Source organism: Centruroides sculpturatus, unplaced genomic scaffold, assembly GCF_000671375.1.
Source record: "Centruroides sculpturatus isolate CEXI.00-Female unplaced genomic scaffold, Cexi_2.0 scaffold903, whole genome shotgun sequence".
NCBI lineage: Eukaryota > Metazoa > Arthropoda > Arachnida > Scorpiones > Buthidae > Centruroides > Centruroides sculpturatus.
Genome location: NW_019385049.1, coordinates 1 through 15,238, shown reverse-complemented (window position 1 = coordinate 15,238; position 15,238 = coordinate 1). Strand labels below are relative to the sequence as shown.

General features: G+C 34.0%; 1 protein-coding gene across 1 annotated transcript in view; it reads left to right on the top strand.

Annotated features, from left to right (window-relative positions):
• LOC111633927 (WW domain-binding protein 4-like) overlaps positions 1 to 10,923 on the top strand; it is a 43,858-nt gene extending 32,935 nt beyond the window's left edge. The window contains exons 2-7 of the mRNA XM_023378584.1: positions 33 to 122; positions 200 to 272; positions 3,704 to 3,766; positions 4,622 to 4,693; positions 8,365 to 8,528; positions 10,472 to 10,923. Of these exons, the coding sequence (XP_023234352.1) occupies positions 121 to 122; positions 200 to 272; positions 3,704 to 3,766; positions 4,622 to 4,693; positions 8,365 to 8,528; positions 10,472 to 10,697 (600 nt within the window). The 5' untranslated portion in view covers positions 33 to 120 and the 3' untranslated portion in view covers positions 10,698 to 10,923. The remainder of the gene's footprint in view (positions 1 to 32; positions 123 to 199; positions 273 to 3,703; positions 3,767 to 4,621; positions 4,694 to 8,364; positions 8,529 to 10,471) is intronic.
• The last annotated feature ends 4,315 nt before the right edge of the window (positions 10,924 to 15,238 follow it).

The following is a 15,238-nucleotide window of genomic DNA, read 5'->3' as shown; positions in this document are numbered from 1 at the left end:
ATATTTAAAACTTTTTTTTATATAAAATTCAGAATAGAATACAAAGATGGCAACACTGTGGCGAAAGTACACAACGAAAATCATATGTTGAAATTTACAAGTTAATTTCTATTTATAATAATGTAAGTAGCTTTAATATTAAAATATATTCGAGATGCTTGCGTGTGTATGTAACTAAGTATTAATTTATTTTACACAGGTCCGAATATTGGAAATCTCTTCCCCGAAAGTTTTGCGAATTTTGCAAATGTTGGTTTGCTGATAATAAAGTTGTAAGTGTCGTTTTTGAATTAGACAGAACACAATTATTATTTTAAAAATATAATACCAATATCATAAACATTTTACAATGTTTAAGTCTCCTTCACTTTTCTGGAGGGGTAAGATTTAAGGTACAATTGAAGATGCGAATGACACTGTTGGTACCTTAAATGAGCTGTAGAGCAAGCAAAAAAAGACAAAGAAACTGTATTTTTACGTGTGTTCGTTTGCGAGATATAAACCTCCGAAATCAGTCTACTTCTGAGTGCGGTTGGGAGTCGTGCTGAACGCTCTGCTAAGACTGTCACGTTTAACTATTCACCCAGGTGACTATGCCGGCTTGTAGTGGCACGCTCTACCGTTAATGATATGTAGTTTTAGGGGAGGTGTGGGGACTCCCTCCCGCACGGTTGCCGAAGTGCACGACTACCCGTGGACTGTCGGTCGAGGCAAACAGTAGTAAGCCTTTGCCGACGTGGAGCGTAGAGCATAGACAGTTGTGCTGTAAACACAGTTTTCTGTTGGTAGAAGTTAATGCGTTTATTTGTTACGGGCACTGATTGCCGTGCCTAAAACAACTTGATTGCAAATGTGACGTCTGCAAGTGAGATGGTAGTCGAAACTGCCATCATTTAGAGGTATGTTTCCGTTAACTGTTTTGTTCCTATGGGTATGCTCTACAGCTCTGTTAAGGTCCCAATGGTGTCATTTACATCTGCAATCTTACCACAAATTAAAACAAATAATTTAATTGATAGAATGCCATTGAATAACTAAAGTCCAATGTTGATAGAAGTTATTCTTGCATCTTCTTTGCAAGGCTGTCAAGAGAGGCAAGCTTTTATTTTTTCAACTCTTCACCCTGTGTGACCTAAGAGGACATTTTTAGCAAACCTGTTATGGTTTCGGCCGAGCCAGATGGTGAGAGATGGGCCCGACTTATCCTAAGAATGGGAAAAACCCTAAAGAATTCTGGGATTTTTCACTAATCTGGATTTGATTTGGGTCCTTAGAGACTATCTATCTATATATCTGCTAGCTTAACCCCAGATCAGTAAGCTGTGAGGGGGAAGCTGGAGATTTTTCTCTTGCCTATAGAAAAGTTATGGATCATAATGGTCTCTTCCCTTATAAATTATTGTTATTTTTACTAAGAAAAATAATCTTTAAGAATGCTATTTATTAATAAACATTCTATGTATTTCATTTATTTGAAACAAGACAAAAGAGACCCGCTCTACTCCCGGACCCTGTACCAGGCTTTCAATGACCTGGCTGTTTGTTTATATGTGTATAAAAAGACTCGCTCAAAAATCTTAATGCAGTATATATAACTTTATTCTAACATTTTCTATTGCTTTAAACGATCTTCTTCGGGAAAAATGTTCTAAAAAATGGTTAGGAATTTGTTCTTATTGGAATGTTTTTCCCGAAGAAGATTATTCTAATATTTTCAATCATTTTAAACAAAGTTATACAAAGTTAACAGGAGTTTAGAAAGGAATAAATATTAAGTGTATAAAAAGATCTAAAAATAACTTCTGGGCCAATGTTGCATAATAAAATAAAAACAACTGGAGAATACTTATTTTTTAAAGAGCTTTATCAAAGGTGCATGTAGATTCTTTTACAGTTTTTGGATGTCTTTTAGTGACGTATCTTTAGAAATAGAGTGATGTATCGATTGTAAATATATACTGAAAATTTAACTGGACGGCCGTACAAAATCGTTTTTTGTGTTCTTCATAATTTGACTTTTATGGTTTGACTTTGTAGAAAAATTGCAGGAAAAATGTTCTAAAATGTCTTTATGGACAAGTTACAGAAAAGAAAATATGTTACTGGATGGTATCCAAAGGGAGGGGATATTCTACACTTGGACTTTTTCTAAAGTCGTCCCTCTATTTTACAAATGATTTTAGAATTACTGTCGAAATGAGTTAACTGAAAAATATAATAATTAATTTTTTTGTAATACAGTAGAACATTGATTTCTTTAAATTGTTATTTTTACTTTGAGCTTATTCAGGAACATCTGTAATGTACTCCTTTTCAGAACAATTTGTTCTCCATTCAAATTTTTTATGTACTCATAGTAAGTTCACATGAAAGAAACTTTACCAGTGGTGAACTGGCTCACTGGAAATTCCCAATTTCCTGGTGGGTTGTTTGTTCTGTGGTCTTTCCTTATTTTAATGTATGTTATGAGAAAAATAACAAATAAAATATAAGCACTGTTTATTGTATTAAATTAAAACAAGCCTTATTCTAATTCAGACTGTAAGCTGCCGTGATGTGGCTCGTGTAAACAGCAGGGCAGCAAACAGTTCACTTTTTTATTTCCGGTTATTATTTTTTCTGTATTTTCAGTGTTAGATTACTTTTTGTTAAAATTTGTTACTCGAAAATTGAGCGTACACACAGTATGGGAATGTAGATTAACCCGCAATCACATGCATAAGGTGGTGATTTTCTGCTGATTTTTCACATGTAATTATGATGCATGTAATTGCCATTCCTCAATTTGATGATTCTGAAAAGTCCTGTAATGTGTCTTCTCTGCACCTGCCAGATTTCAATGTCATACGTTGTTTAGTTTATTAGATATTGTTTTGTTTACAGAACGAGATCCTTACTTAAGAGGGAATATTGCAGCTTATTTTGGTCTGTAGTCTGAATGAATTGGAAAGTTATGTTGCATTTCCATTGTCTTATCTTGTCTTGTCTTTTTGTGTGCACAAAATAATTTCTGCAGTAAGTTATCAGCTTCATAATCTAACAATTATACAGAGTTTCAGTTATCATTTCTAATACTGTATTGGTATTAGATGATGATACATCTATCTGTAATTCAAAATTTGTTAATCGTTAATTAATGTAATTATTTCAGTTTTAACCCACTTACTTTTAGTTAACTTTCTAGATTGATGTACCATATTTTTCTATAAATAATAATAATACAGTAGAGCGTCGATTTTCCGAATCAATTGGGGACTGGGGTTGTTCGTATAACTGATATTTCGGATAACCGATTTATGTACGAAAAAATAGTTTAACGTATCCGATGTTGAAATTTCTCTCCGTTGCATGTCGCTTCGCGTTGAATTTTCGTCGATGTTAAGCCTAACAAAGACTATTGTATCGTTAAAAATTATTTTTTTATTTTGTACAAACAAAATAAATATATTGAAAAATATAAAAACAATAAAAAATTATACTTCAGATGTTAATTTAGTATCAAAAACGTAAAATATTTGAGTAGCCCAAGACATAGCCAAAGATTGAAGCGCCACAGCACTGGCGAAAATTTAAATTTGCCGACTGGAATTCTTTCGGATGATTGACTTTCGGAAAATCGACGCTCTACTGTAATTAAAAACTTATTATTGATTTATACACAATTTTTTAAAACTTTTTTAAAGCAAATGTTCTTGTTTTACAGAGTATCGAATTTCACGAAAGAGGCAAAGGACATCAAGAGAATGTGAAAAAAAAGCTTAAAGAAGTAATATATTATTATATGTATATAAAATATTACTGTTAAATTATATTACTTTGTCACTTAATTATCTTTAGTAAATTATACAATAGTAAAACAGACAAAACAAAAAGTACAACAGAGTCCCATTCAATGTGGGGGTACAGTACATTCTGTGTTATAGGAAAATCAAAACTTGCGTTGTCGGATAATTTTATTCAAGTTTAAACTTAGTTATAGAAGTTAAAGAAGAAAATATGTACCTCTGGATGACAAAATTAGAATTTTGTATGAATACTAGTTACGATTTTTTTGTCGCAGTATAGGGGAGCGCCTTGTATACAATTTCTAATCACTCACTTAATCTAGAAATTTTATGTTTTAAATTTATAATCAAACATCCTTACTACATCCAATACGTTTAAAGCTATACATCAACCAAAGCCGAATATTATCGGGCTAAAAACAGCTATAATTATAGCCGTTTCTAGCCCGATAATATTCGGCTTTGGTTGATGTATAGTTTTAAATTTATGGTAAAATTTACTCATAATCACGTATGTTGTTGTCGATTATTTAATATCATTAGAATTCTCTCGCTAGTTCCTTGTTTTTAAATTATGCCACTTTAAAATTATAAAACTTATTTGATTAGCAGCAATAATAAAGTTAAATAACTTCCCGTTTTATTTTATATTTCATTTAAATTCAAAATTTCAATAGCTCCAATGAAAGAAAAACACACGTAATCCTTTTTAATTGGAGATTACTTAATTTCATTTACTGTGAAGAAACTTGATCTATGTAATTTAAAATAAGATGAAAATTAATTTTTATTTTTATATCATTTTCTCATTTAAGATTACATTTATTTTTAATTAGTTGAGGAAGAAGGGACAAAAGCAATATGAAACACAAAGGAAACTTGAAAAGGATATGAAAAAAATTGAAGAGGTAATTACAATTTCTAAATTATAAAGTTAGATCCGACAGGATCTTTGCATAGTTTAAGTTTTGAGATTTTAAAAAGTACGCAGTTTTTACCTGTTTATACATCAATAAAACTAGCATTTAACACACCTAAATCAGTGCTTCTCAAACTTTCCGTATTTGTGGACCAGATTTTTCTCGTTTCTATCCCTCTCTGACCCATATTTTTGCAAAATTAAATAATTATAAAATGGAAAGAATAGAGTTCAACTCGATTTTTAGATTAATGCCAAATGCTCGCTGGATTAGATTAATTATTAAATTTACCAAAGATGCCACCTGATATCTACTTCTAGTCAGATTACTGTACGTTTAATTATTAAATAGTAGTTTTACAATAGCCTGATGTAATCGAGCAATCATTTGGTGCTTTTTTTAGACTGAATTAGTAAGAAAAATACAATAACAAAATTTGATTCTAATCATTTTGAAAGTATGTATTTGCAAGCTGATTTTAAGAAACTTCCTGGGCCAGTTTCAATTGACAGTCCATCCTGGCACTAAATGTTTAAATAATAAAGAAAAATGAAAGTTATAAAATTAAAAATATGTTTTTAAAAGACTTATAACACTTAAAATTTCATGTTTATATACTAAATTGTATATAAACACGAAATTTTAAGTGAAATCTTGTCATAACCGGTAATAAACTGCTTGCAGACTAATGTTTGAGTAGCACTGACGTAAATAAAATATATTTGCTTCATTGAAGTATATGGGAATAAACAAAATATTAAAAACTAATTTAATTGTGGCATTTGCTTTCTAAATCCAATCTTTTTGTGATGTATAGCGGGAGTTAAAATGCCTGAATGATTAGAAACATTTATTGAATGCGACAGTACGAAATTTGCATTATTTGAAACAGTTTTTGTTTGTGCCTTACATGTACCATGCAACACACATTAAAATAATTTGTGATTCTTTTTTGTCAAACACAACCGATGTCCAGCAATTGTTTCTATAGTTTCGCACATGCAATCCTTCACCATTGCCACAAAACTTTTGCAAATGTGGTGCGTATACTTTGTCCTTTATGTATCCCAAGAGAAAAAAAATCCAGGGACATAAGGTTTGGTGACCATGCAGGTCAGCTTTAGGATCCATTCAGCATATCTATCCACCATGAAATTGGATGTTTAAATAGCTCTGTGACTGATGTGTGGTGATCCATCTTGTTGAAAGACAGCATTAGGTCTGTTGTTCTGAAGCTGTGGTAATAACCATAGCTCCAATTTGTCACGATACACAATTCTGGTTAGTTTTTTCAGCAAATGTGAAAAGTCTATAAACTTTATATTCTGTCAGGGCACAAAACACATTTACTTTTGGACTGCCTTTTGAATGTTTGGCAGCTACACGTGGGTTTTCAGAACCCACATGCAGATGTGTTGATTCACTTTTCCTGACAAATGAAATATAGCTTTGTTGCCGAAACATTCTCGATACAAACATTTTGTTCATTCTCTTCAGTGTGAGCCAGGGTTTGAGCAAAAAGTGAAGCTGGCAGGGTGCAGAATATTTTCAGGATCCAAAATTTCCCTGAAAACTATTGCATGCTAGCACACACAATGAACGTTTAAGAAACAATAAATAATTATTATTACAATTACAGCTCTCCCTTAATAGTCCGACAGGTATGGGACCAAAGGGGTGTTGGATTACCAAAAGTGTTTGGATTACCGAAAATAATTACATATTTTGCATTGTTTTGCTAGCAGTAGCTTACAATATTCCCTACTCCAACTGTTCGAACAGAACTGCTCACATAAAACACACAAAATGTGTGTCATCGTGTAAGAATTGGATGGGGAGATTCACGTCGCGACATGCTTCTGTGCAAGCAGACACGTAACGGGGACGGGTACCTTGACGGGAGGTGCGTCGGACTACTGAGCATGTCAGATTAAAAAACGTTGGACTATCAAGGGAGAGCTGTATGTAGTTTTGAAAATTCAAATTAAATCATGCAAATAATTAAACAGGCCTGCTGTATAATATGCCGAGTAACACTAAACCGCATATAATGGTGCAGTTTGAAAAAATTGTAGACTTATAAATTCCCACTGTCATCCATCTGGCTATCTGTTCTTCCTTAATCTCAAGAATAGAGTTAGACAGATGAAGGCCGAGACCAGATATGGAAAGCTTAGGGCAGGAGTCCTCGATTAACTGTACACAAACTTCCGACTCAAACCAGAAGTCATGTTATTTCAATTCAAAACTTTTCCCCCGAAAGGTGTTAGATAGATGACCAGCACGACTACTGCTAACAAGAAAAGTATGATGTACAAGGGCAAGACACTACTAATTTGAGGTAGAGAGCATATATATTAGATTAAATAAATTAAAAATATGATTAAAAATTGTAGCCCGGCATGGTGACAATGTCACGATAAATATTTGCTTGTTTATTACCACTAGTCCATGTATTCGTGTCAAAAGAAAAATGTAGCACCAAGAAATGTCTGTAAGTTGATAAAAATTGACTCAGATATCTATAATAATGTTTTTAAATAAATTCATTAAATATTAGTTAGTTTATTTAATAAGATATGTGGCTACTTTTTTGACCTGATATAGGCATCAGGCACAAGCAGCCATGCTCCTAATTAAATGGTCGGTTGCTTGTGAAATGTTTATCCATGCATCTTCAACTAGCATATGTAAATTTCTCCGATTGTCTATGGGTCGAGGCACATCTCTAATGCATCTTCTCATCATATCCTAGACGTGATTGGAGGACATATTATAGATTAGAAGATCAGGAGAGGACAAAGCTCATTATGTAGATACTGTAAACAAATGTATTGACAAATGTTATTTTGCCAAAATACTTGTTCCTTTGTTCGAACACGATGTAGTGCAATCACTCGACCACTTGGCATTTTTCGTCATTAACTTTTATTCGGTTGACGATGAAAAATGCCAAGTGGTCGAGTGATTGCACTACATCGTGCATGTTTTGAACAAAGGAAAAAATACCGACACGGTTTCAAGAATGTTAAAAAAATACTTGTTTTTGGAAGCGGTTCAGAGAAGGTCCTGTGGCATGAGGATCACCTCAATTTATCTATGCATTCATTGTTCCTTAGATAATAACTGGAGGCATTCGGCATTACCCAAAATTGCAGTTCATACCGTAATCTTTTCCACCGTTTTTCCCGATTTGCCCCAAATAATGCATAAAGGATTTGCTTTTTCTCCTGAATGATGCCATACACTTGTTTTGAGATCAATACTTCCTAAATTAAATGCAATAGGATGCCATCCAGTTCTTAATGTGTCTGGACCTGTACCAATTCAACCTCAATGGTTTTGATGCAGAGCTAAAGGAAGTCTTGTCAAGAAGTGGCTACTATCAATGGAGAAATTTTAATGATCGGTCTGCCATTCCTTGTAGATATAATTTGTAAGCTACCAAACCAGATCTGTTTTTACCAGATTTCTTTTAATGAGAAGTGTATTATGTAAATTTTTTCTGCTAAATGAAATAGTTTATTAATGTTATTTAAACATAAACTATAAAAAAAATCAATTTAAAAAATCTGAATTTTTTTTAGATCTAATGTGACATATTTAAGAAATTTACAATACTTTTAAGAAATAATAAATATAATAGTTTATAAACTTAGGCAGCATTGAAAGCTTTCCAAAAAGATGTAGAAAAAGATCCTTCGTTACATGACGAATATACAAAAGAATTGGCTAGGAAAGCCGTGGCAAAACAAAACGAAGTGCAGAGACCTCCTACGCCCCCTAAACCATTAAAGCCAAAANTACCGGTAGCAATTTTTTCGTAGTTTTATAGGAATCGTAATTATAGGGGGACTGTACAATTCTAGATAATTTTGGAGAAAGCACTTTCCTGTAGCATGACAATAGTGTTACTATAAAGTAAGGTTCATAAAAGAGGAAACTTGTTTGGTTTTCAGAGTCCTAATCGGAATCCTGGTGAGCATCTACAGATTCAGTTTAGTCTGGTTCCTTTGGCACTGTTTATTCAATTTTAGTGGCCAACTTCACTAATGTTCTCTTGTAGAGGAACGGAAAACAGTTTTGGCCAAAACATACCATCAAACAAAGTTTGTCATTATTGCAGCAATCACTCTTAATAGATGGTAGGTACCAACATCCTTTTCCAATACATTAAATTTAACAGAGTTTTTGTACAACTGGGCATCCAAATACTTATTATATGTACACTAACACATTATCAAATCTCCAACTTCTTATAATTCAATGTATCTTTAAAATAAAATTAAATATCTTAGTGTTGTTACTCCAAGTTTATTTGGATTTGGCAAACGGTCTTCTTTGTATGTGGGCCACATGTGCCATAAGATTGCAGAGTACCAGTATACAAACTAGTATTAATAGTTTGTTCTTGTCTTTTTACCAGTTACATTAGTATCTTTGTCCCCGATATTAAGTCGAGTCATTTAATGGCAGTCTTTGGAGTCATTCGTCACCGTTACAGAGCATTATTGTAAAGTCTTGTAAAATTAAAGATCACATTTTCTTTTTAATAAATTTCAACAATTTAGAAAAGAAAGAAAAATTACAATTAGTTAATTAATTCAGTAGTAGTATGTATGTAGTAGTACAACATGGAATTCATATAAAACGGAATAATCAACAGTGTTATAGGGGGTCAACTGTATTGCCCTTACGGTGGAAACATTGCCCGGGGGTATTACTTTTAAACGACCCTGCCTTTAAAAAGTTTTATAAATACGAAATAATATTGATAGAAAATGACATCAATCAGTTGACATTCAAATTGTAGACGCCATTTGTATATTGGAAATATTCTCCAATGTACACATGCATAGGAAAATAAATGATCCAACTATTCTAAATTCAGAGAATGTGCTATGTTAAGCAAGGAAGTCAATGAGACATTGCCCAAATACAAGCTGTTATCTGGCATGGCATTGTTTTGTAAAGTTTTGTAAAGTGGATTTTTTTGCCAAATAGTGTTTGTTTGGTGGGCTAAGTTGTCAATATTCCAGACGGTCGCAGGCAACATTTGGCCGGACTCAAATGTGGTTGATAGGTAAGAGATCTTATTGGACAAGAAAAGATGTCGCAACCACAAAGACATTTGTGCGAGAGGTGTGTCCTGCATGACAGGGCAACAACTCTGGTGCCAGTATGCATGCTCAAACAATCACTCTATCTTCCCATTCCGTCATCATCCTAGGCCATCCACTGGACTTTGACATTCGAGACCCATTTGTGTCGACGTCATCTAATTGCCACATTGCTCTAACCCAAATATAGAGCTATATGTCCCCTTTCAAACTCTCATACAGTTTCAGTAGACAAATTCAATGGGAAAGCAGTGTGTGCAATCAAACTCCACCAGAAGTTTGGTCCCCAAAAGAAAGAATCGCTCTTTGTATACACCGTTGCAGTTCATACTTCAAATGTTCCTTAGCTCAGACCATTCATTCGAGTCGACTGAACATGCAAATGATTATCTGACTATGACATTTCACTACAATTGGATTAATTTTTGTTAGAGAGCACATATTTTATTATTTGCCCATTGATTTGAATTTACTTTAAAGCACCAAGACTCTGGGTATTCTTTAGAATTTCAGTTTTAAGATGAGGAAAAGTAATTAGTTTTATAGAATATTTCTAGGGAGAAGTTAATTAAATATTGTTACATCCAGATTGATTGATACATCTTTGTTTGTATTAAATAATACTTATAAAAGTTCTTTTTTCTAGAGACAAACCGAAAATAGACCTACAGTTGCCACAGAAGTCAGACAACCACGTAGAAGTCAACATCACCGTACCCAAAGAGAAGCTGCCAACGAGTTTCAAGGAGAAGACCGTGGGTTCCCTGTCGTCCGAATTCTCCGGTTGCCGGGCCACTTTCAAAAAGAGGAAAAACATATCGGATGCAAAGAGGAACGTCAGAAGAAGAGTAGACGACGACGAAGATGACTGATCCCGGTTGTTTATTCAAACGACTCCGAAAGGAAAAGACGTTTATGGAAGAAGTTCGATGCCGGAGTTTTATATTACATTAACACAATCATATTATTTTTCTTCAGAGAAAATTTCTGAAAAATTCAAAACTCAGATTTTGCATAAACTTGTATACATCTGTAAATACATTGCATTTTAAATAAAGAATAATTTTTGCTAGAATGCAGTCTCAAACTATTACAAATAGATAATATGAAAGTTTTCAATAATTAAATTGCAGAGATTCGTTGTACTTCCGACTCAAAAATTGTTACAAACCGTAAATGTTAGAGAGCAGAAATCAATTTAATTAGTTTAAAAAATAAAGCAAGTAAATCGAAATACGACAATACTATCTGTTTTAGATTTCCTCGGCAAAATTAGAAAATAAATATTTGCTTAAAATGTTAGTAATAGCGATAAATCATTCGATAAGAAATGGGTTTTTACTGCGTGGATACTCAGTTTATCTGCATACAAACTGCAAAGAAAAATTAAACCTTACCTATTTGTTCATTAAAGCCAGTGGGTTTGAAAATGCAAAGTCGGTAATAGGTAAGTTGCTGCCCCAAGAAGACGGCTTGTACAAAAAGTAACATGTGTAGTTCCGAAATTGCCAAAAATTCTTACGTTCTTTGTTCAACAGGACAAAACACTGTGGAGCACCAAGTAATAGTAATGATGTTGTAGATGATCTGATGAGCGGTTAAGGCTCTAGGAACCCAGGATTGAATCTAGATGGGTCAAAATTTCCAGGAATTTTTCAGGTGTCCCTGTCCCTCATCATCCAACCAAACCCATAGCAAGATTGCTAAAAATGCTCTCTTAGTGTCCACAGGGTGGGAAAATTTAAAAGGAAAAAGACGTCAATGATCTCAGACATAAGAATTTGAAAAAGCCCGTAATTCCTTTGTGTTCGCCATTCTTACGGATTCAGTTTTAAAGGATGAGATTTATTGGACCCTGAATGTTGTTAAAAAAAATATTTATCATTCAATTTCACTGAAGACAATAAACTTTTTTCTGCAATCTTTCCATGTTTTGGTATTGGACCTTACTTGAAAGACTTGCTTCATAAAGTAGAGGCTCAGAATTCTTTGGTACTTGTTTTGATGAGTGTGAATAAAAGTTTATAATGGGAAAAAATAGACCCTATTGTGAGATTTTGGGATGGAAATTCCCAATGTATTCTCACAAAACACACAGAATCTGAGTCATTTGGCCATGCTACACTAGTGCATGTATGTTCCCGTCATCCATACAGTTTACAATCAATTTGAATATAACTCAGTGAACAAGACTTCTCTGTACCACCCTTCCATTTAACTTTGTGTAGTGCCCTTGGAACATTAATGGTTGTGCCCACCCACAACAAGTATGTTTATTTAATATTACACAGAGAATATGATTCTCCATAGATATAAAGACTGACAGTGTTGCAGTTGTATTTTCTCCCAAGCTGCTTTGATTGCTAACTCTGGTTCTTTGATCTACTTGAATTAGCATAATTTGCATAAACTGACGAACAAGGTCTCGTAGCCAAACGATCACCTTAAATACTCGGGCTATAAATCTCAAGTTTTCGATCAGATTGAGGTCTGGGCAGAGTACCATCCAGTTAAGATGTATTCCTTTCAAGTGGAAGAAGTCGATTATTGAACCAATGAAAGGTATCGGTACCAATCTGCTGGAAGATCCAACTATTGCATCCCCTGGTTTTGCACCATTCTCTCTAGTTGAGGCCAAATTTTGCACTGGTATGTCTAAGTTATGACTCTTAAGTACAACTATATTGTCTTTCCACAGTATCCAAAGGTCATCCTTACTTACACAGATCCTTTTCCAGCTGCTCACAGGAGTACAGCATCTTCTTTTATGATAACAGACAAATAGTATTGGTACAAATAGTAATCCGAGCTATTAAACTTCTTTTCATTCAAAGAAAAGACCCTACCATTGTTTGTCCCAGGCACTGGTAGCCAGCATGTTTCTGATGGGGTTTCGTCAGTGGTTTTCTTCTTTCAAGAGTGATATTTTTTCCACAGATTTTAACATGTGAATAGTCTGAGGGCATTCTTTCATGTCTAACCTTGTCTGATTTTACACATGGACAGGTTTTCACAGACTGCAAGTTAACAGACAGAACATATTTCTCAGGACGTGGTGGCTAGTTTTCTGCCGGATTTCCACTTGATGTCTGTATCCCTGGAGGAAGCATATTTCAGCATGGCACATTATTCCAAGCAAGCTTTCCTGCAATTTCCATGTGTGTCCAATCGCACACCAGAAACCATGCAATTTTTCTCTTCTCAGAGATCTTCATCCCACTACTACAACCTCAATGCAAACAGTACATTCTGACATCTCAATTTCAAGTGGTCTTTTATACTCTTGGCTATTATGCATAAGTTTGTATTTAAAGTCAAGATCTGGTGATGCATGATATTATTCTTACACACCTGTCACAGGAGTTGGTACAGCTACTACGGCTGTCAAATAGCACTACACTAAATGGAAGGATGGTTCATAATAGTCGTGCCCACCAAGTTACAGACTATAGGACAAAGGACACAGTTTCTTGGTTTAATGCATTTGTAACTTGAATTTCAAAAAGCTCTTGCAAGGAACAGATGATCCGAATTATTTAATCCGATTAATACACACAAAATCTTTTCAGACCGTAAAAGCAAGACAATTTTTGTTTTCTTCCCACAAAGCTAGAACCATACTTTTGCTACCAGACAGATTCACCTATGAATGTCCAAGTGAAGATTCAGACTGAAAACTCTCTTGAAATATCCCGTAGTAAGAATGTCTAGATGCCTTGATCCAGGAATTATGCTATATGATGAAGGAATAACTAAATCTTCATTAATTTGTTTCAAAAATTTTCAAACAAATTTCAGTTTAGGCAAGTGTGGTAGAGCTTTACTCCAGATATAACTGTTTCTAAAAGAAATAGTTTAATTTTGTATGATTGCAGATGGCAATGCAACACACGGGCAATTTAGCTCTCAAGAAGACGTTTTATGGAAAACCAACCTCCATTAAGATAATGCAGGAAGATAAAACCCAGAAAACTCCACACGGCCAGATTGTCGGTTAGATGTGAACCCGCAACCGACTACCAGTGTTCGGTGGTTTTGTCCACTCCACTATGGGTAGGGTATAAAAGAAATATCATCAAGCTCTCTAGCACTCGGCAAGTTTGACCAGAAATGCCAATGTTTGGTCTAACTTTTTGCAATCTCTTCTCAAAGCAAGTACGGTGATTTCCAAAAGTCGTCAAACTCGTTTCGACCCTTTGGCTGGACTTTCCACAGCGGAACACGGTTAATCGGCCGACAAAAAAAACGAGCATAGAAAATTCAAAGGTGTAGACTCTGGTAGCTAGATTGGTTTATGACTTACAGAAACATAGAAAAGTTTGACTTCATAAGAAAAGATCTTTTATCAAGTGCATATTCTGAAAGGATAATATACCACCAATACTTGGACAATGAGAAGAGAAAACAGCTTGTACACACCATCTTGTGCCTGTTGTCTTTAGAGATAACAGGCACAAGACGGTGTACGAGCTAGAGGACGGACTTTATAAATCAATTATCATAATGCTGTGTGGAACCAACACGACCATCCAAGCTGAAATATTCGTGTTCTCTAGTCCAGCTGGGTATTAATTTTAGTTTTGTATGTTTTTAAATTTGCTTGTTTGTGTACACATTACTGTAAAAATTATATAGTTATTAATTATAAAAACTATTAGGTTTTCAATAAAAAAAAAAGTGAGGTGTAAGGAGCTGAAAGTCTGCATTTTAAAAAAAGAAATTAGTAATAAAGAAAATGTGTAATGACGTATATTTTTGCCACAAAGATTTTATACACTTGTGCTGGAAGAATTGTAGAAATCCTTGAAAAGTCCTGGAAAAACAATTTTATTATGTAGGAACCCTAAAAGACATTTGCCGACATAAGTGTGTATTCTGTAAATATAGAAATTAATATCAATTTAAAAGAGAAAGGCATGTTTAATTTTCAGAAATAGCTTAACTTTAATTAGAAAATGCATTGTAAAAGAATATAAAAACAGTTTAGAATATTGATCCACCTTCGAGTCTAATTTACTTAAATAGAACTGGCTTGGAGATGGATCAAATCCAAAAAATTTTTCAACAAGTGAATTGTTTGGAATAAAGTAGTTGTGTTACGCATTTAATTCGTATTTTTTTGCAATCAACATACAGGGTGTTCCTCTTGAATGTCCGTAGTTTTGCAGATTAATTTTGGAAAAAGAAACTTAATACAATACTGTATACCAGGGATTGGTAACACGGCACATTCAGACGAATCCTCTAGAACAGTGTTTTTCAACCTTTTTGAATACGCGACCCCTTTACAAGTTAAAAAATCTTGGCGACCCCCCCCTAGGGCCATATTAAAACTATACCAGTGATTTTAAAAACTATGTATTTAATTTTCTTTCTGTTGAGAAAAATTATTGTTGATTAAAACGAGAATTTG